Here is a 21,896-nt window from a genome sequence, read left to right as displayed (position 1 = left end):
AAAACAGAAGGACCTACCATCTAACAGCCATTAGAGCATCAACAAAGGAAGGATTTAAGAAATGGCTTTGCTTGCTTGTGGGGCAAAACAAGTAGACCAGAATGTGGCTGACTGCTGGTGGTCCCAAAGGCATGATGACTCAAATGGGGCCCAAAAGTTCCTCCAAAGAAACCCAAATGGGAGACAAAGGAAATTTCCAAAGGAGCTCTTTGTCCTCAGTTTCTAGGACTGATCCAAAGTGGTCTGATCAAATTGTAAATATATAGTGTAACTTTGGGTTTTCCATTTTGTGTAGTGCCAAACAAAGAAAAAGCTTTGCTTTGTTGATCCCATCATAGCCATGGTCTTTGAGGGAGCCTAAACAATCTAATAAGTTAGTTATTATTATTATTAACTTAAAATAATTGTATCAGCTTGTGGCAATTAGGTGGTCAATGTCTCTCCTCTCTATGGTCCAAAAGCTCTTTTCTGCTTTATATGGAAGAGTATTTTTGGGAGGCTGTGTCAACTCATGAAAACAAAAGCAAGTGTCTAAAGGCTAAAGAGAATGCCAATGATTTGATCAAACTAGACATCATATGTAAAAGCTATGTAGCTGTATTTTTAATTTGGCATGATTTATTAATCAAACTTGGAGCCTATTTTGGCAATTTTATACCATTAAGTTTGACCAATTAGTTATGTTTAATTAAATTTATTCATCGTATTTTCACGTTGTCTAGTTAGATATTGAATTAAAGAATTTAACTTTCATAATAATTTATTTTATATTGTTATTAGAAATATCGTTAACTCTAACACTAATGACAAAGATAGAATAGAACAATATATATTTTAAATTCGAGATATGGAGTTCAATCCTTCTTGTACTGTATTTTTTAAGATAAAATTGTATATAGCAGATTAGATCAAAGTGATTCAGATCATTGACAAAATCTTGAGCTTTGGTCAAAGTTGAATAAACCCTACTCGAATCATAAGACACACACATTTAGGAATATCCCACACAAGCTAACAATATTATTACAACACTAAGCTCCATGTGCTAGATTATGGTTGAGTTGGCAAGAATGGCTCCATGATTTACACCACCAAGAACTCATCAGAATCACACCCAACAAAAGGGCCCAGATCACTCTAGCTGTCCCATCTAGACATAACACATGATTCTCTCACCTTGTTCCTATCATACTACAATCGACTTACTCCTTAATATAAATACAAGTACACAAGCTTACTCATGCACCCCAAACTCCCACACAAAAGAAAAATAGTATAGGAATTAAATTCTTCCATGGAAACCCGCAGGAAAAGGTCCAGCTCTGGTGAGATATTCTCCTTTCCCAGCACCCCAAATCTGCAAGACCAAGATTCCGATTTCAAGTTCGGCTGTTTTACCCCGGATTCACCCTCTCTAGATCCTTGCAGAACCTCACCAGCTGATCATCTTTTCTTCAATGGCCGGCTCTTGCCACATGCCTTCCCTTTACAACCTGCAACAATGGTAGCAGCTGACGGTTCTCGTGGGACTAGTAGAACAAGCAGCATCAACAGCAAGGATTCATCAATGTCTTCAAGGAGTAACAGCACTAACAGCAGAAGCAGTTGCAGCAGCGCACGAACAAGCTCGAGTGACAATTCAGAGAGGAGACTGTTGTACCATAGCAAAATCCATACACGTAAAACAAGCATAATGGTAACCGCTCAGCTATATGGGGATTCTCAAAGATGGCAGTATATTACACAAGTGCCTGTTCTGAAACGTGAGGTTTCCAGGAGAAAAATAAGTGGGGTTGTCGTGAAAGAAGCATTGAGAGCTAAGAAACAAGGTGATCATCTTGAAGAAAGGAGTAGTACTAGGGGAAAGTCAGGGCCCTGTCTGAGACTTTTCAGGTTGTTTCTGTTGGCCTGCAGAGAATGTCATGCCATGGAACCTTCCAGGAAACAAGATGTGGTGCAAGGGACCTTGAGTGCTGGATAAATTATAAACCCATGTCTTTAATATACGAAACTTTTTCTTGCTTTGGGTTTGTGTTGATTTTGTGCTATGAACATTATTTGTGTGGAATTTCGGTTCAATATATATTTCCTGTCAACCGGAAAAAACAAAATAGTTTTGGAGGTATTGATCAGCAAAAGGAAGAAAACAGCTGCAGTACTACTGCTGGTTTCTCCATGATTTTTGGTATGATTAATATGTTGTCCTAGGATCTTCCAGGATTTGTGATATGCTGCAAGGCTGCAACAGCTGATAACTTTTGTTAAAAAGAAGAGTGGGGAGCGTCAGAGTCTCCTGTGTCTTTTGTAAAAAGCATAGTCATAGCACTATATGCCAATCTCTTCCAGCATAATCTGACACTAATTACAAGCTTAATTATTAGAAATTGGAATGCAAGAGATCACCTTAAACCCTTTCACTAATCAAGGTTTACCAAGTCAAGCCAAAAAAAAAAAAAACCTCCAGTTAAAATGATTAAATAGTTTATTTTTGGGATTTGAATCTGAAATGTTTGTCAACCCAACAATATATATTCAATTAAGCTCATATAATATAAATATTCTTTTAGTGTAAATAAGAAATTGGGCTCTAAGAAAACAGGCCCAGAATGAAAGAAAGTGAGACCAAGCATGTCTGGGTAAGAGGGAAAAAAACCCCTGGTGTCTGACTGCCACAGCCCAAGCCAAAAAAAGTGAATGGCAACAGGCAGAAGGCCATGGAATTTTCCCCTCCCCGCATTAGTGAAACTGGGAAAATGGAGTTCACAATTAACAAAGGCTTGGGAAAACTTGGAGCAGCAAAGCCATAAGTAGTACCACTCCATTCAAAACAGGTAAGAAGGAGAATCTACGATTATTGGTTTTGTATATATATAAGCTCAAAAATGAATCCGGTCTGATTAATCGAGTATTAGAATTGAGTTAGGTTTGAATAAGGCCAAGTTTCTTTTGTCAATCTTTCCAGCATGAGCTTGTTCAATCTTTTCTTGGATCATTCTGGGTGTTGAATTAGTGCTTTTTTTTTTTATGTTTGATTTTCCGAGTTCGTTTATGTTTGGTTGGTGGGAAAACGTTTAGGAAAAGAAAGCTGAGATGGAGATAGCGGGTGGAGGAGGAATCAAAGAAGAGAGAGTAATGGAGATGGACGTTGATGAAATGGATTCTTTGTTTGAAGGGATGGTGTTGTTTACACCATCCCAGTTGGCAGAAGACAAAGAGCAAGAGCAAAAGCAAGATCTTGATCACCTCGAGCACGAATCACAGAATTCAACGCAGCAGCATCAGGTTCTGGAGCCACTTGATGAGAATCTGTTCTCTGACCTTGTTCTTCAAGTGCCGCTTGATCAGCTAGATCCTGAACCTGAACCTGAACCAGAACCAGAACCAGAACCAGAAGCGGGGCCTCCTTGCGCTACTGCCTTCTCTAGGCAGACCTCTTCTACTTATAGAAAGAAAAAGAGAGCTACTGGATTTAGGATTGGATATGGTAGAGATGATCAGGTTAATAATAATATTGATGATCATGATGAGAGCCATTCTGCTGCCCAACCAATTCCTTCACCTCATACCAGTACCACCACAAGCACTACCATATCTTTGGTCTCAGGCTCAGATTCACAATCCCTCCAAGGCCAGGCTCAGCAGCAGCAGCAACAACAACAACAACGAAAATCTATTAATGATGCTGAAGCCCAATTTGAGCAAATCAAGGCCCAGGTTGCCAATAAGCTCAGCGGTGCTCACAAATTGGCAGCCTCTGTATCTGAAGCTCGCAAGGACTCTATCAGGAGAAGAAGAAAGGCTGCTGATGATCTTAACTTAGCAACTATTAGATTTGGGGACCTTGAAAAGCAGTTGGAGGATGCTTGTGAAGCCGAGGATTTTGAGGCCGCTGACAGGATCAATGAGAGCCTTGCTGCTGCTGACAAGGATAAACAAGCTCTCCTTAGTGCTCTCCGAGATGCTGAGGTCCAATGCAATGCTATTGATTCCAAAATGCTCGAGGTTCTCAACTGCCAGATTGCTGTCGAGGAGGAGTGTGCCTCTTTGCTCCATCATTTCTCTGAGGTCAGTCGTCCAACCATCACTATACTCTTTTTAGATACCTACCACTTACTAGTTTAATTTTAAAAACCAGATGTAGACTGCTCCTGTTTGTTAATTTAAAGTAGATTTTTGACAAGTAACTACTGGCTTTTGAGTAACAACTGGGTTCTGTTTCAATTCCTTTCTTCCATTAGGACATGGTTGTGCTGTTTGATTCTGACTTTTATATTCCTTTTCCACTAGGATGCTATGAGTAATGCTGATTTGGTCGTCAAGAAATCAGAAGCACAATCTTCAGAAGAAAGGGAGAAATGGCTTTCTTCAACTGAAGCCTTGGAGTTGAACAAGATAGAATTACAAATTGAGGCACACTTAGTAGATGAAGCTCGTGCAGTATTCAATACTTCCCTTGACAGCTTGATTGAAGATGATAAGAGAGAGAAAGAATTTCTCTGTAATCAAAAAGATATCTTGACTGACGAACTGCAAACACTACTTGCCTTAGTGAAAGACAAGGAAAAAGAAATTGCTGAAAATAGCTCTAAAATTAAAGAAGTAGATCAAAGGATTGCTGATGTGGTATCTGGCTTTCAAGAGATGCAATCAAGTATGAATTCTAAGTACGACAACTTACAATCTCATCTTTCTCAGATGGACATAGAGAGTGAAACTCTAGCAAAGGAAAAGGAAGAAATTGACAAGCTCCTTTCTGAAGAAGAAGATAGGCGGATTAAGCTCAAGGAACTTGCCAGAATTTCTGTAGGTGAGGCAAAAATGTATCTGGAAGTTGTAGGACTAAGAAAAAGTTTGCTATCCTCAGTTTTGAAGTCCATGGAAGATAAAGTGACACTTGCTAAGATGGAGGAGAAGCTTTCTGAGGATGTCCAAATGCTTCAACAGGACGCTTCTACTGCAAGGGCCTCCCTACAGGTTCATTTTTCTTCTCAAATATATAAGAGAGGGATTTTCTTTTAATTGATTATGTTTCATTACTCTTTTTTTTGACCCCCCAACATGTAATTTGTTCCTGTTTAAGTTTAACAGAAGTTTGGTTGTATGCTAACTGCTGAATTACACCATCTACTAGTCCTATTTTGGGAATCAAACTTGCAGAATTTAAATTGAGTTCCTGGTCTTGCCCTGGTTGAATGCTTTCCAACCTGCAATAAATTTCTGTCTGGGATGCTATCATAGAGAGTCCAATAACTCATCCTTAATGTCATTACCGAAGCTATAGATAATCAATTCTTCCTACCAAACAATTTCAGTATCATGAAAATCAGTGGAATGTTAAATTCCATGATATTGCTCTTTGCAGTTTGTTTCACTTGAATTGTTTATTTATTAGTACACAAGAAGCTTTGGATATCTGTTTTTCCTTTTTATACATCAACTTGTCAAAAGGTGAACATCAAATAAACCACATTGTTTCTTCCCCTTCTATGATTGCAGTAGATGATTAAAGTTTCTCGCTACTGATTTCAGGAATTATCTTCAACAAAGTCAAGCATTCAGCAAAATATAGCATCTTTAAAGCAGAGGATCTTTTTCATAGACAAAATGGTTCCAGAGCTGGAAGCAGAAAAGAAGGTTGCCGCTGCTTCAAGAAATTTCAAGGAAGCTGCACGAATGGCAGCTGAAGCAAAATCATTGACCATTGAAAAGGAAAGTGTACAAATTGAAATGGACAAAGCTGTGTTGGATCTTGGGAAACTGGAGGAAGAGATAAAGCATACTGTGGATAGATTGCAGGAGATTGAAGGACTGATTTTGTCCAAAGAAAAAGAAGTGGCAATGGCTAGGTTTCAGAGGTTACTTCTAATTGCTGGTGCTGCTAAAGCGGAAAGATTGGCTGCTCTAGAGTTGGGCGACCTTGAAGAAGCCAACCTTCTACTTGCAGAGGCTAATGCTGCTGATGCCGAAGCAAAAAAGCTTCAACCAAAATACAATTTGAAAGAGGAAGAATTTGAAGATTTACCAAAGCACTTCATCTCCTTGGAACTTGTAACAAACCTTGGCCAAAAGAAATTAGCAGATTTAGCAGCACTGTCCACTGCCTGATGATTAGTGTAGCATTTCATAATTATGGAATCGAAGAATACTTCAGAATCACCTTCTACGAGGCAAAACATGGGTTTTACCATTTTCTTTTTTGCAGTTCTGCATAATTTGTCATTGCTTCAGTGCCTTCAAAAGCGACACCATTTGCAGCACCATCTGGGTTGCACTGTCTGGTTCTTTTGCTTTGCTTTTCATACCTACCATTTGGATCATTCTATGCATGTGGTCACTGGGTGCGTGCAACCAAAAGCATCACCTTTCATTCATCAGCCCCTGCGATGGTCAATTTGGTTTGTTGTGCTGGCTTTTGATCTCTCTTTTTCGTTGTCTCCTTGATTCTTTACCTGTAATGGCTACATATAATGTGTACCTTTTTCTCGTGGGTTTTGTTCTGCCATTTGCTCACGGTGGCTTTGAAAGTTCAATTTTAAGAATAGAAGATAGATATTTGAAGCTTGTGCTCCTATTGTTTATGTGGCAGATTATATATATATATATTAAAAAGCACATCCTTGAATGAGTTTCTTACTTTCTTTTGTTCATCAGTTTTGTGTTTTTACATTAGTTCTAATAGCAATTAATGTTTTGTTGGAATTTGGAGAATTTTGAGTGACCAAAATATATTCATTTGATCATGTGGCAGGAAAAACTAGTGAGGGGATGGAGGATATTTCGGAAAGTGTGTTAGAGGCCAATTCAAGGGTTTTGAGAGCCTGCCATTGCTTCAGAAGTTATGCGTCTAAAGTGGTAAACCAAGTTTTGAACTGTGTGTTGGTTTTGTATGATGATTATAATACAGTTTTTTCCATTCCAATTTTAATTGTGAAATTTCTTTTTTGCAGGGGGGGGGGGAATGACAATGCAAGATTTGTGTCTGTTTCATCAACGCAAGAAAGTGATAAGAACTTTGTATTTTGGGTGCAATATTCACGTCAACTGGAAAAAGAGTTACTTCGAAAATATCAGTCAGGCTAAACGAAGAGCACAGTGCTGGTTTCTTAATGATTTATTGGTATCATAAGTTTGTTCTGGGAAATTCATTGCAATTTGCAAAATCCAAGGGATATCCAGGATTTGTTATATAATAGCAAGCCTGCAACAGCTTGTTCTACTTTTTCTAAAAAGAAGTGGAGAGTGTCCCAGTGTCCTGTTTTAAATCTTCTAATGAATCAAGATTCACTAAATCAAGTAGAAAGTTAAAGTATATGAGAATACAGGTTTAGATTCTGTTGCTTGTAAACGAATAAACATTGAAGGTGGATCTGAGCAGAATGTTTCTTAAGTTAGCTGGACTGAATCATTGAACTAGCATATAACAATTTTAGGTTATATTTCTTTTTCCCTTTTGTTTTCTATCCTTTAAGAAATGAAGCATGCATTTGCATGGTGATATGAAATATGTAGAAAAAGGATAAACAATCTCTATCATAGCTTGTTATTTAAATACAGAAGGTGAATGGAGGGTCCTAATCAACAAGTAAAACTTAATCGTCTGGACAATGTATATTGAAAATCTGCATTGCCCCTGACCTTTTTTACCTGTTTCAATTGAGTCTTGTTGACTTGCCTTGGATCCATAGCCATGTTAGACAGAGATTCAACTTGCAATTAGAAGAGGTGCCTACTTAACCCAACCATTACTTAAAAGTTCCTTCCACCTTCATTGCTCCCCTACCAAATACTAATACAAGTAAACCTAAAGGGAGGAAAACTCACGTTAGGATAAACTTACAATAAATGATTGGAAAGTTCAGTTGAATGGATTAAAGAGAAGGATGTAGAAAGGACATCAAAACAAGCACAGGAATTTCAGCAACTAAGGAACACAACCCTTTGTGCCTAAATACAAATTCTCAACCTTTTGTCCCTCTAGTACAAACCCTTGTAAATTTCATTCCAAGAAGGTTTCCATAACATCGGTATACATCCCTGCCTCAGAGTTCCTATACTCCACGGGTTGGTGCTGATGATGATCTACTGAAGTTGAAGATGAAGATGAAGCCATTCTTGCAGGTAATGTAAAGCTCCTCTTAAACTTGTTTTCCATCCTCCTCATATTCTCTGGATGACTATCCAAGCTCAAGTACTCATTGGGGTTTGCACCGGCATCTGAATTTTGATTAGAATCTTTTCCTTCAAGAATCAGCGGATGCTGGTTTTGGTCCGGTTTGTTGCCTAAGCTCTCAGGGTTAAATAAGAGCTTGGCATCTTCGGTTCGTCCAGTGAGAGCGCCGAAGAAAGTCAAGCCATTAGGCCATTTGATGTCATTTTCATGTTCTGCCATCATATCTTCCATTCGGGTTTCAGATGAATGGGGCAGGATGAACATGTGTGTCTCATCTTTGGCTTGTGGAAATCCAAGTCTAGTTGGGTTCTGAAAATTCGGTGAAGCAAGCATTGGTGTCGCTGGGGGAAGCGGCCTCTGGCTCCAGTTGAAGAGTGGAGGTGGGGGCCGCGTTGGAATGGCAGACTGCTTTGAAGGAATTGTAGCTGAGGAGGTACTATTTCTGTTCGAAGAAAACAACTGAGAGAGATAGAAACCAGATTGATAGCCAAGAGATTCAAAGGTATGCCTCATTCTTAGCACAAAATGAAGGTCTTCAGGTATCTGAGGATACACACAGTATCTCAATGAGATCAAGATATCAAACAGTTCAGTTATTTCACAAATGGAAGACTTGGCTTTGTACTCAAATTCAACCACGAAAACTGGTACCGACAAAAATTAAATTTCCAAGAACTACTTCAAAGTTAACCAAATTAGTAATTACAAACTCTAATATATCAGACTCACAATCTTGCAGGAGCCTAACTGCAGAAGACCATGGCCAGCTTGGATCACAGCAATAGTCTGGTCAAAAAGAAAACAAGAATCACCCAAGTCTTGATGACTTGACAAAGAGGGCGAAAAAAAACAAACCAGATTAAGACTAACAACAGTGAAATGAGTTGTTTCTCTGCTGACCTGAATGCCTGACTCAAATTGATCAGTCCATTCAGGAGGAAGCTGCAATTAAATAACAACAAAAGGGGAAAGGTTACACCATCTGACCAAATAATAAAGCACAGTGTAATGCCACACATCAACTTTTCCATAAACAGACGCTTGATCATTGAACCCAAAGTTCTATTTAGGTTAAACAATTGAAAATTAAAAAAAAAAATAAAGGAAGATGAAGGTGGGCTATGCGACATACAGCATCAAAAGAACTCTGCCAATAATTGGAGATATTGGGTTCACATTCTGTTGGTTCTTTGAACACCCATTTATGGCACTTATCTGATGCAACCTTTCCCATTAACCTGACCATGAAATAGAAATTAAACCAACAAAAAATATACACTAAGAAAGAAACAAAAAAACCACTTAATTCCACTCTCTATCTATAGTTTCACTCAGAGGGAAAAGGGGGGGTCAGGAAGGGACAGAGTTGAAACCAATAATAATAATAATAATAGCACCTACCCAGTACCCACCCTTCTCCATAATTATATAACTGAATGGACATTTTGCTGAATGCTTTCCTCACTGCATCTTCTCCATCAATCTCTTCCAAACAATCTGCAACTCTCCCTCGGCAGAATCCATCTTCCCACATCAGCATCCTTCACATGAAATTTCACCACAAAAGATGAACAAAAAAGAAAAAGGATCAAAATTTAGAGCAAAACTTAAACATAAAAATTCACTTAATTTAAGAATGAAAATACCTCTAAATCACAAATTAATAAAAACCCATCTCACAAAAACCAATTACTAACTCAAATTTCACTCCAACACCCCCAACTCTCATTAACCAAATTTCCCCCGTTTTTCTCCCCTGTTTCTGCACAGGAAAAAAGTAATGCCAAGCTTTTTTACAGACATAATGCAAAGAAGTGTCAAGCAAAATGAAATCAAAAAAGTCAAACTACATACTCTTTCACTTAATTAGTCTAAATTTTATAACACTTAAAACCCTGATTTCTCACTCATTTTCCTCTGTCATCCCAGGAACCAAACAAACATAAAAACCCAAAGCATACTTACAAGCTGCCATTGTCATCTCCAACCTTGCAACCATTACCACCTCTCACTCTCCTACATCAAAAGAAGAAACCCAATTAAAGAAAACAGCTAAAAAAACAAAAAACCTTAAAAGAGAAAAAGGATAGCAACTGATAACCATATAAATACAAAGAAAGAGAAAAAAAAAAAGTTGAAGATTTCCAGGAACAAAAACAGAACATACGGGCGAGGACGGATGGTCCAGAAGACAGAGTAAGTCCAGTCTGAGTTGAGACAGACGCTTCTAAGTGCCTCATGAAGCGCCATCATCCCAACAGCTTCTTTGCTCCTATCTGCTGCTCCTGAGCCCACCATCTCTTTCTCTATCTCTCTCTTCCCTCTCTCTCTCTCTTTATATATATCTAATATATGTGTTTATATTTGTATGTAAGAAATAATATGATATGTATGCTTCTTCTTTTTTTTTTCCTTTTTGCTCCAAAGCAACTTCCTTTGAAACACAGCTGCCTTGCCACTCCTCTTTGGTTTACTTGTACTCTGGCTTGTAGTATAGCCTATTTATTTTGTGTGTACCTTCCTTTTCATTTTGTTTTTTTATTTGTTTATCTTTTATCTCTTTGTCTTGGCAATCACTTCTTTCTCTTCTTGTCAACCACAAAGCCAGACTCTTTGCTTCCTCTCTCTCTCCCTCCCCCCTCTTTATCTTTGCTACTACTACTATTCCTTTTGTTTGTCCCCAACCAAACCAGCTTCTCTCTTTGAAAGACAGAAGAGAGTTAAAAAAAACACCAAATAATGGGATGTTTTTGTTTTGGTTGCTGTTGTTGTCTAAGAAGGAGTTGAAGCGTGAAAGTAAGAGTGGGGACAGCTTTTTACCTTTGTTCTTTTCTTTCTTCCTTCCTTCCTTCCTTCCTTCCTCCCTCCCTTCCTCCCTCTCTTTCAAGTCTTAAGTTGATGACTGTGGGAGGAGCCAACTAAAGTCATATATAAAATATAAAAGAAAAGGGTGGTTGTGGTTTTTGATGACAAGTGAGAGAAAGGGCAACAAAATCACTTTGTTGCCCTCTGTGTCTGGTTGGAATTTCAGTTGGCTTGGGGGAAGTTCTGTAAGAGGGAGGGTTAGGTAACTTTTTACACTGTGGTTGGTTCTTGACTTAGTACTTTGTAGAACTAGTTAGTTTGTTTTTTCTTTTTTTTTTCTTTTTTTATCAACCTTTTTGTTTTTGGGTTAAGGGATGAGTCAAGTATCTAAACTCTTTCTCAACTACTTTTGTTTTGTTTTGATTCGAGTTTGGAATTTAAAAAAAAATTCAAAAGAAAACTTGTTATTGTGTTTTTATTAATAAGATCGAAAAAAGACACATTAAGATGTAACAAAAAAAAATTAAGTAAATTTAATTGATTTTTTTCTAAGGAATTTTTGTAATTTATTTTGAACACTAAGAAAGATTTGATTTGATTTGAGATAATTTGTGTATCATTGTATAATTAGGGTAACAAAAGTGAATGCAATGATGGGATAAAGGTGAAAGGTAAAATGGCATCATGATTTGATTTTGAGAATTTGTGATGATAATATAAGCTCAAAATAAAAGAGAAAAGAAATTATCACTCTTTCACTAAAGCAAGATTATGATTGGAATTCATGGTTTAGATTTTGGCCAGAAACTTAGGATTTTAATTATTCAATATATAATTTATTTTACCTCAAAAACTTACTTTTTTTTTAATGAAATAACATGCTTTACCCTGAATCTTTCACCTTTTGTAAAGCTGATTTGGATTATGATTACCATTTGGTAACTGTCATCAACCCAAGCTTGCCGCAATTTCAAGATTTACGTAACGGTTCATTGAAATTCAGTTCTTTGTTGCTTTAATTCGTTTTTTAAATTTAAATTATTTAAACATATTACTGATTTAATTAAGAGATTTAAGAAATTTTACCTAAGACCTTACTGTTCTTTCCACTTCATTGGCTATTATTATACAATCAAAGCCAAATTTCTCTCAACCCTTTTATTTTTCACCTACACACACAAAGATCATTTAGCAGAAAAAAAAAAAAGGAAAGAATTACCAAAAGTGGAAAAAACAATAAAATTTTAGCTCTACCATATCCAATTTACTTGCTTTTAAAAATTCACTAATGGATCAAGTTATTTTATCATTACTATCAAGATTTTTCGGTATAATGTTGACAAATCGTATAGTATGTTTAGAGATTGATCGAGGTGAAGGGATGTATTATTGAAATATAAAATTTCTCTTCTTGTATCGAGATGCAAGAAACTCACTCTTTCAAGTTCAAAGAAGTCAAACATTTTTTGTTGTAGGATTCATGCATAATAATAAAAAAGTCTTAACATATTGAAACTTAATTAAGGGCTCATTTATTTGTTCCATTTGTAATGTTAAAAAGTGATTTTGTAGTTACCAAATGCAATTTTTTTTATATCAAATGATCAAAATAATTATTTTTATTTTTTATTTGCAAAGTTATCTTTTTAATTGTTTAAATCTTTTGAATTAAAAATAATAATTAGTGCATTTCAAAAAAAGAAAAGTATAGTGAGTATATAACTATTTACAATATAGTTTAATTTTTTAAAAAAATCTAAAAATTAATTTTTGCATACATTTTTAAAATTAAATTTTACAATAATTTAAATTTTTTGGATCATATTAACAATAATTCCTTAAAAATAGAAGAAAATGGCTCATGTTTTACTTTTTAATAGTATGTTGCATTTTAACTCTTCCTAACACTTTTTCACTATAATACCGAAAATTCAAAAATCCCAAACCATACTTTTTGTCACAACAATTCATCACATTACTTAGTAAATTTTTCAACTTATTAAACATCAATTAGTAAATTTTTTAATACTATTATTATACTATTAATTAAAGATCAAATTCAAAACCTACACTCTTTTGTATTAACAATTAGCTTAATTATTCCCCTAAAAAAATAAAAAAAGGGGTTATTTTCCTTACAAATACCAAAAGATTTGCTAATAATTTTTTAATATTATTATTTATTTAGTATTATAATTATAATGAAAAAAAAAATTGAAAGAAGGTTTACCTGAGAGCATGGGGATGGCACAGAATCTTTACTGGTCAAAAGTGATAGGAGGAAAGGATTAGATTTGGATTAATAATTAAATAGTGAATATGATAATGTTATTATGCCAGATTACTATGACATAACTTATAGTAATCATCTAATTTTTGTACGGCCGTAGAGAAAAGGATATTCCCAATTTGGAGCACCATCTTTCCTCTTTCCTACCTTACCTTCTAGCTAAGGCATTTCAAAACTCTAAATTACCCCCCCTTCCTTTCCTTTTTTTTTTTTTGCCATTATTAGGGCATTTTAGATTTCTATTATACATTTTTCTTTCTTTTTAAAAATTTGAGTGTGAAATTTGAATTAAAAATGTTTTTTTTTTGTAAAATATTGATAATTGAATTTGTCCTGTTAGCATAATTATGACAATATTCTTAAATATCACGTTATCAAATTTAATATTATATCAATAACAATATATCATATTAGTATAACTATAAGAAAATATCATGTCAATATAAATTAAAAAAAATAATCATTATTAATAATCAAACTAACGTTATCAATATTGAAAACTATAAAGACTCATTTTTTTAACAAACGATTGTATAGAGATTGAATACATCACTTTGACAGAGTATATGGACTAATTATATAATTTAATTTTACATGAAATTAGAAAATATATATAAAATTGAATTATTATTATTATTATTGTTAGGGATCTAGCAAGCTTATGAATGGTTAAATTTAGGAATGTGTCTAATATTATATAATTATCAAATAAACTCAAAATAAAAAATTATATATGAACATTTGACTTATTAGTTGGTACATAATTTTTTTATTTAAAAAGTATGATTTGAATTTTCTTTCTCAAAATCTAAAAAAAAAAAAGTCAAAATGAAAATTAATTGAGAAAAATAATAGTTATTGAAAAAAAGGGAAAATATAAATAAGAAATCTGAAAAAAATAGAAGGGTAGAAATGTCTTTTGAGAAGTGTGGAAAGAGAGGATGGGGTGCTCATATTAACTGGGAACAAAGCAAAGTAATTATTAAATTATATATTAGAATTTAAAACAGAGATTAATAAAAACACACACCCACACACAAAAGGTGTGTTGAGACAGAGACAGAGCGGAGGAGGAGGTGGGAGATGAAGAAGGGGTCACGTGCGCACGTGCCATCGGCAGTGAGTCGGTGCATCGTTTCTCATAAAGAAAAGTGAAGCGCACGAATTGCGGGGCACTGCGTCCCGTACCTGCGACACCCTCCCCGCACATGTCACGGGCTGTTTTCAGTCCACGCACCACTGCCAAAAGTAATTATATTTAGTCATTTACCCCATAAATTTAAATGAAAGAATATTACTGTTTGATTTTCTCAAAATAATATTTGTGACAAATTATTGAAAAAATAATTCATCCAAATTATTTACCTTTATAACAATGAAAGATGTAAATTTTTATAAATTAAGAAAATAATTCAAAAATTATTCTTATTTTATTTGTTAATGGAAATAAAACATAACATTTGATGTCTTTTTATTATTATGAATAGTATTAAATAGGCGCGTGTATGCTAGCGAGAAGATAGGAGAAGATGGAAAGACTAAACGAACGTGTTGCATCAATCCAAATCCAAGGCTCCGCATTGACCGCCCCAGGCCTCGCTCTAACCCCACGACCGTATCTTAACGGGGCCCACATCCAAATCCCCTTAAAAAAATAAATAAAACAAAACAAAATAAAAATTTAATCTAAACTTAACTTAACCAAAGTGGCTAACCCTAACCCCCCTAGCTCTAATCTTTTTCTTTTGTTAAAACTGACCAAAGCTGATCCCATACACTGCATCACCTGTGTTTTTAAAACGAATTTCCACTGTTTTGTCTTTCCGGCCCTTTTCAATTGTTGTGCTGCATATTGTTCATTGAGGGTGACTTTATTTATTTATTTTTTTTAAAAAAAGTTTATTTATTTATTTAAAATTTTTATTATTTAAATAATTTTTATATAGTCAGTCAAGCCTTGTTGATACCTATCGGATTTAATAGTCAAATTTCATGTTATATTACGATACAAGTAAACGAAATTAGAAAATTTTATTTTGTTCTTTTTTTCTTAAAAATATAAATATATTCACCGACGTCTTCTTCGATTTTGTCAAAAGAGAAATTAATTTTATTTGAATTAATAGTGAGAATTCAATTCTATAATAGGTTACCCCTAATTTGTTGGAATCAAAAGTAGGATAATATTGTGCTAATTATTAATTTTCATATAATGAATATTAAATGAAATTTTTGTTATGGCAATTATAAGGATTTAATTTAAAATATTTAAACTCCAATCTTGCATAAGAAAAACTAGAGTCATCAAATTAAACAAATTTAAAATAAAGATATCATGATAGTTAATTATACAAAATTTTTTAAAAAATAAAAGGTATATTTATTAACTTACACCATTTTATCATAATCTCTCTATCTTTTAAAAATTGAATAAACCCGAAGATTTGATGTTATAATCTCTTTGGATAGAGGTTTTTTTTTATTAAACTTAGGGTGTTCTTTAAAAAAATAATGAGAGCATGAACAAAAGGAATGTACATAAGGGAGAAAGAAGAAAAAAATAAAATAAAAGGTCAAGTTGACCAAACTATATATGATGCAACCACAAGCACTAAGTCCAAATAAACCCCAAAATATAGGTGAGAATCAGTTAAAAATTAAAAAAAAAATTAATTTTCTTTTGATTTTTGGATCACTTTGTCAACTTATTTTAAGTTAAACTAAACCATTTCATTTGCAATATACAATTCATCTCAAAATCTCTTCTGTTTTTGGTCATAATATTCTTATATGATCCAGTTGGGCCAAATTTAGTCAACCAAACTCCCTTTTCGTACAGTGGACAAAACTTGCTATTAGTCTCATCTCAGTGGCTGCCAGGATTCCCCCTCTGCTTGGACTATGCAGTTGGAATTTGGCATAACCAATTTTCCCATTTTTACTTTAGAATATAGTAGGTTTTGGGACTTACAATAATATTAAAATATGACAAATTCAAGATTTTATATGAACGATGATTAAAAAATAATTATACGATATAAAACAAGTTTTATGTATAGAATAATAAAAAAATTAAAAGTTAAACAGTGACAACCGCTACCACCTATCACTCCATTGACTCTAATCTTAGATTAAATCACCCAACCTTTTTATACCAAGAATCCATTTTCATAATAATTATAATTAGCGAATGAATTTCATTATCATATTTAATTTAAATTAACTTATAAAGTTACCGGTAACTAGTTATTTCGTATTAACGTGAGTAATTTTTTATTAAAAAATTATTAATGGTTTGTCCTTATATTAATTAGTAAATGTGGTCATTTTCAAATATTTATGCCCTAGTTGGAGACTTATTTGCTTCCAAATTCTTATGTACCGAACAAAACATTGAATAAAGATGTAAAAGGAAGTGGTTGATGTTTTACTCTAAACAGTATAGTTACACCTGACCTCCATAATTGAAGTTCAAAGCTGGATTTTCCCGTCCCTAACTATCAAAGAAAGTTTGATCCTTACTGTAATGCCTGTATCATAAGGCTTTAGGTGCATGCACATGAAATCGTTTTGTTAGTTTTGGTTGCATATGCATGCACGTAAACACCCAAATATTAGACTTTTTAGGTCATAAATCTTGTATTCTTCTTACTAAATAAAAACATTTTACCCTTTCAGAGAGGTTTCAATACTTTTGACCGAAATACCTAGTCAAGAAAGGAGAGAAAAGGAAAGCGTGTGAAACATGATGGAAATAATTAGCCAAGAAAATACACTGGAATGAAGCATATAAAACAATCCAACCAAGCAAAAGTAGAATTGCAATGTGCTTTGTAAAGCCATAAAAGGCCAAAAGCAAACACATTTCGTTCTCCCCTTGACCCAATACGTGTATTGCTTCAAGCATTTTCAATAGGTGTCTCAAGTTTGGTATTTTACATTAAATAAACAAAGTAAATATTGTTGAATTTTCTTTGGAAGGGACTGGCGTGGCACATTGATGTGAACAGATAAAATTCGGTCCCCATGCAAAGGTGTCGCAGCATAATCAGGGGCAATGATGTGTGTCAAAACAGTGTTTTGAGAGCAGCTGAGTATATTGACCAAAACCCTTTTTAGAGTGACAAAGGTTTCACCTTCTTGTATTGTACCCCAGCAAAGAACGATGGTTAAGCAAGTCAATGGTAGCAACAAAGGACAGAAATTCCACGTTCTTGAAAATCTCTAGGAAAGACAATTTATTAAACCACCTAAATATATTCCCATGAATGATCATCCAAGAAACGAAGAACAAAAGACTAAGTTTTCAAAGTATAACTACAGTTTATATAAGGTCAAGATCCCATTAGTGTACTTCTTTGCCAACCCATTTTTGGGTTTTGTCATTTTCCAACTCTCAAATCTCTAAATTGTACTTGGATTAGAAGCAACTCAAGAACGCGAGGTTTAATGTCATTAATGGGATTCCCAGTACTATATATTCCAATGTTAATTGCCGACATAGTCGTGATCTTCATAAACAAGAAAATTCAATAAAAATTGGGTTCATTATTAGATATTTACAAGCTGGTTATATATATATATATATATATATATATATATATATATTTCCAAGATCATGTCAAAGAAATATATAGATCAGAGCAATACCAGACTAGATAGCTTAGATCATGTCAAACCAACAGGGAACATAAAAGCAGTCCATGAGCTTAAAAAAATTTAGCTGCCCTCTATATATGTATGTTAGATGATGAATTCTACAAATATATAGGAAGGTATCTAACAGGTCTAGGGTTGAAAAGAAAAGATACTTTCAACAGCTAGGAAAAGAGGGTACTCCTTTTGAAACTCTTACATTAATAACGTCTATATACTCTATATATGAACATCACAATTAAGACTTAGGAGCCTCACTTCCTCATGCATAAGCACGAATACAAAAATTGTCATTTGAACTATAATTAATAAAAGATGATGCAACTTTTGAACTAAATTTAACCCTTTAAATAGTTAAAAACAGTCACGATTAGAATTAAGCTATAAGAAATCATTGCAAAACCTTTCGTTGCTCCTTTACATGATGCATCAATCAACAATGTCTAATATAAAGAAATCGAAAATGGGGTGATGGAAAGTAACGAAATTCCTTTTGGGAAGAAACAATTACTTTTATGTTAGTGGGTCCTCTCCAATTTTTTTTCCCTTTAATTTAGCCCTTGATGTGTTTATTTAAGTGTAGTAATTATTAATTTCTGATATCTCTGGACAGACCAACCCTCTTTTCCAACTTGCAGCTATTAAAAAAAAAAAAACCTGACGATCACGTGAGGTGATGCATGAACATGGCATATAGTTAACAATCCTACGCGTGTCTAGACAAAAGGCTCTTTCAATGTTATAAATCCTCCATCAATATTATATAAAGCTACGTTCAAGATAAGTGTCACGATTATATATTATATTCAATCTCCATTTTTTTTCATCATTATTGAATTGGGACTTGATCGTAAGGTTTATTTGGTATTTGCATCATCTATTATATAAGAATATCAACAGAATCCAGGGAGGGAGTGATGGGTAGTGATGACTATTATCTCTTAATTTTTATTTATTATTATTATATATATAATTTGATATATATATATATATATAGTATAATTATTTTTATAATTATCCTTTAGTTATCTATTATGTAAAATCTTGATTTTATCATTATATAAGGATGTTAATTTTCATATTATTTGTAATCTTTTGGTTGATTTTCAAGATGTTTTAAACCCATGAATCTTATCTTTCTAGAAGTGTTTGGTAATAATACCAATGATATCTTGTTTTCTTAGAAGTTTGGAAATTTTAGTTTAAGTTCATCTCATTTAGCTAATGAAAATACAAAGAAAAATAGTTTTAGGGTTTGCTTTTTTTTTTAAAAAAAAGTATTTATATTTGTATTCATTGTTAAATCGGATTTAAAGGAATGCTAGTCAAAGTTTTAGTTTTTTTTTTATTATAAACAGAAAACTGGATATGACAAGACTCATTCTACACTGATGAATCAATGCAAAAATTCCCTTTAATCAACCCCAATCAATACTTTCTCATTATTTTCCCAAGACCTTGATGGGTTCCTTGAATTATAGAACCAACTCGATCCTCCATTTTGGATGGCATCCGCCTCCCATTGTGAAACTACATAAAGTTTAGGGTTTAATACATAAAATAATACTAATCCCTTACATATTTGTATGTATATTTTTGTGTATATATTTCATGTGCACGCATGCGTATATGCCAAGAAAGTTTGGCCTATTCAGTACCATACACATTTAAGGAGAAAAAAACTGAGTTGGCATTTCTAAAGTTGACACTTTGGTGACATTAAAGGAATTGGAACTGTGTTTTATTTAGATGCTATGAGCATAACAATATTTGCAGTCTTTTGAAGTGTAAGGTTACGTGGTTACTTCATATCCCTACAAAGTTGCTTAAAGATATAGAAATTAAAAAAAAAAAAAAACAAAGAGACGAAACATAAAGTGACACTTTAATGGGTTGCTAATGTGCTAGGAACCCATAAAACAGTAGTTATTGTCGTGATCAAATACTGTAATTGTTCAATCTAATCGAATATAAAATATATTTTTTTATGTATATATATGTGTGTATGAATGATTAGTAATGAGATTGTTGTGAACTATTCTTAAGTATGTGGATAACAAAATATACTATTTGGAATTGGGCATTAAGATTATAATAGAAATAAAATTTTAAATTTTACAAATAAGTTAAGTTATAATTGATATAAGTACTAAACTGACACGTGATAATCTTATAAAGTTATTTATAAAGTTAAAAAATTTTATTGTCTATATATAAAATAATAATCTTTAAACATATATTACACAATAGTCAATATCTCTTTTCATCTTTTACTTTCTCTTTTTAACTGTCTCCCTTGACCCCTTCCACCCCTTCCAACCCATTCCAAGAAGCAGTGGAATTTTGGTTGGGATTGAGCCAAGCAAAGACTAATAAGAAGTTCACAACATGTGGCACACATGTGATAGTTAATTATAGGTAAAGATGTTGATAAAACGTAACTAATCCACATGTAAATTGACTATAAAAGTTGTATTTACAAGTCAAATTAATTAACCAAATTTAGCTTATTAGTTTTTCACAAGCTCCCCCTTGTTAACTATTTAATGCTGACTTGAATTGTTGGTTCAAAGCAATATCTTACAATTTCATTGGAATTATTAATTAGTCCCTGGTAGACCTATGAATGATTTGGAGTGAATCCAATGCTTTATGTAATCATTTAAGCTGTTTCAAGACATAATTGTTAATCAAACTATGATAAGCTTACTTGGAAATGGCAAGTGGATCCAGGCCCGAAAATAATTATGAATAAGAAACAAGCTTGGTTAAGGGTAATGTCCCCTTACAAGTACCAACCCAAAGACACAAATTCCACAATTTTCCTCACCAAATCTTTAAGGAGAAAAAAGAGTTAGGATTTATCAGATGATTCCAAAAGAAAGAAAGGGTTAGGAATCAATGAGATGACAAGAAAAACAATCTAGGATAAGCAACCCAAATCCAGACATGGTTGTCAAGGTTCTTTAGGATCAAAAGTATGGATGAATTGAATTGGGCTGATGGAAATTAGTCAAATAATTTTTCTTTTGGCTCATAATCATTAGGTTAGGTTTTGATTTTTGCTAGCTATTGCTCTCAGATCCTAACCAGCTTTGTAGGTCACAGTAAGAATGCTGGGCAGGATCTGGCTCATGTACTATCTCACCAGAACATCTCCCCCTCACCAACCAAATTCAACATTTCCAGTTCAATCCCACCAAACATTTTTGAAAGCTGTCCGTAACCATGAATTTCTTTTGCATGTTTGACACGCAGAGACAGTGAAGGTTTGCATTGTTTATCAGAAGAGTTGGACCAGAAAACCTCTGGAGCATTTAAAACTTGTTGGTCAGGTAGAGATTTAATTCTAATTTTATGGTACAAAAGCTTAATGACCTCCACCAAAATTAGGTTTACAAGTGCTTTCAATCCTATATATGTGGAGAACCAGACAGAATTCATTCAACATTCACCATAGATTTAAAATCCCTACCATGAATGGTTGCTTGTAGCATTTTAAACCTGGAGAAAAAGAGAGAGTGTTGCTTTCATAAAGGTCATTCAGTATACTTTAATGCCAACCTCTTGACACAACCTCTTAATGGCTTCAACAATTATCCTATTAATTATAGCAACAGTGATGCCAAGGATGTAAAACCAATGGTCACCTTTCCTGACAAATTAATAATAATACAATTAGTGATATTGCATCATTTATTATGATTTTTAATTTTTTTATCATGTTAAAATTTTCATAAATAAATACATACGCGTTATATATATATATATAAACACATATACATAATAAATTAATATTAAATTTTGAATACTAATTAATCAATTACTAAAATTTCTTGTACGCCATTTCGATACAAATTGCAGCATTCACTATGGAAATAAGTTCATCCCCATTTTTTTAAAAGGTCATGTTTTTATATTGGAGTGGTAAAGAAGCCATTGCATGCCGTTGTAAGTTTGTAAGTTCTTCAACTT

The 21,896-nt window shown here is 33.7% G+C and overlaps 3 protein-coding genes across 6 annotated transcripts; 2 read left to right on the top strand and 1 right to left on the bottom strand.

Annotated features, from left to right (window-relative positions):
• Window positions 1–1,097: 1,097 nt before the first annotated feature.
• Window positions 1,098–2,245, top strand: LOC110419801 (uncharacterized). The gene has a single exon (XM_021432911.2). It carries the CDS (start codon window positions 1,295–1,297, stop codon window positions 1,979–1,981), a length of 687 nt encoding a protein of 228 aa, XP_021288586.1. The 5' UTR covers window positions 1,098–1,294; the 3' UTR covers window positions 1,982–2,245.
• A 445-nt stretch (window positions 2,246–2,690) lies between these two features.
• Window positions 2,691–7,435, top strand: LOC110419051 (neurofilament light protein). 2 transcript variants are annotated; one of them, XR_002445439.2, is made up of 6 exons: window positions 2,691–2,831; window positions 3,076–4,065; window positions 4,288–4,974; window positions 5,530–6,395; window positions 6,749–6,852; window positions 6,948–7,435. XR_002445439.2 is itself a non-coding variant. In XM_021431928.1 (4 exons), the coding sequence occupies exons 2-4, from the start codon at window positions 3,091–3,093 to the stop codon at window positions 6,103–6,105; spliced, it is 2,238 nt and encodes a 745-aa protein (XP_021287603.1). In that variant the 5' UTR covers window positions 2,691–2,831; window positions 3,076–3,090; the 3' UTR covers window positions 6,106–6,633. The 2 variants fall into 2 exon arrangements, 1 of the variants encoding a protein (XP_021287603.1); XM_021431928.1 differs by lacking the exons at window positions 6,749–6,852; window positions 6,948–7,435 and having other exon boundaries at window positions 5,530–6,633.
• A 384-nt stretch (window positions 7,436–7,819) lies between these two features.
• Window positions 7,820–11,103, bottom strand: LOC110419053 (Serine/threonine-protein kinase WNK (With No Lysine)-like protein). 3 transcript variants are annotated; one of them, XM_021431929.2, is made up of 7 exons: window positions 10,338–11,089; window positions 10,136–10,186; window positions 9,583–9,711; window positions 9,303–9,408; window positions 9,071–9,112; window positions 8,900–8,956; window positions 7,820–8,713 (listed from the first exon to the last, which is right to left on the bottom strand). In XM_021431929.2, the coding sequence occupies exons 1-7, from the start codon at window positions 10,466–10,468 to the stop codon at window positions 7,997–7,999; spliced, it is 1,233 nt and encodes a 410-aa protein (XP_021287604.1). In that variant the 5' UTR covers window positions 10,469–11,089; the 3' UTR covers window positions 7,820–7,996. The 3 variants fall into 3 exon arrangements, with proteins under 3 accessions (XP_021287604.1, XP_089640168.1, XP_089640169.1); XM_089784042.1 differs by having other exon boundaries at window positions 8,900–9,112; window positions 10,338–11,103; XM_089784043.1 differs by lacking the exons at window positions 10,136–10,186; window positions 10,338–11,089 and having other exon boundaries at window positions 8,900–9,112; window positions 9,572–9,702.
• Between the last annotated feature and the right edge of the window lie 10,793 nt (window positions 11,104–21,896).

This window comes from Theobroma umbraticum, unplaced genomic scaffold (assembly GCF_002168275.2).
Source record: "Theobroma umbraticum cultivar Fairchild unplaced genomic scaffold, ASM216827v3 scaffold_67.0, whole genome shotgun sequence".
Classification (NCBI taxonomy): Eukaryota; Viridiplantae; Streptophyta; class Magnoliopsida; order Malvales; family Malvaceae; genus Theobroma; species Theobroma umbraticum.
The sequence above is the reverse complement of the archived record's forward strand: the minus strand, read 5'-3'. Positions and strand labels throughout refer to the sequence as shown.

Excerpts from the sequence above, each read along its gene's own strand:
- LOC110419801 (XM_021432911.2), top strand. The coding sequence starts at position 1,295 with ATGGAAACCCGCAGGAAAAGGTCCAGCTCTGGTGAGATATTCTCCTTT.
- LOC110419051 (XM_021431928.1), top strand. The coding sequence starts at position 3,091 with ATGGAGATAGCGGGTGGAGGAGGAATCAAAGAAGAGAGAGTAATGGAG. Across the intron at positions 4,066-4,287 it reads TGCTCCATCATTTCTCTGAG|GATGCTATGAGTAATGCTGA; the intron begins GTCAGTCGTCCA and ends CTTTTCCACTAG. Across the intron at positions 4,975-5,529 it reads CTGCAAGGGCCTCCCTACAG|GAATTATCTTCAACAAAGTC; the intron begins GTTCATTTTTCT and ends TACTGATTTCAG.
- LOC110419053 (XM_089784042.1), bottom strand. The coding sequence starts at position 10,468 with ATGGTGGGCTCAGGAGCAGCAGATAGGAGCAAAGAAGCTGTTGGGATG. Across the intron at positions 9,712-10,135 it reads GGAGATGACAATGGCAGCTT|GATGCTGATGTGGGAAGATG; the intron begins GTAAGTATGCTT and ends TTTCATGTGAAG. Across the intron at positions 8,714-8,899 it reads AGTTAGGCTCCTGCAAGATT|ATACCTGAAGACCTTCATTT; the intron begins GTGAGTCTGATA and ends GTGTATCCTCAG.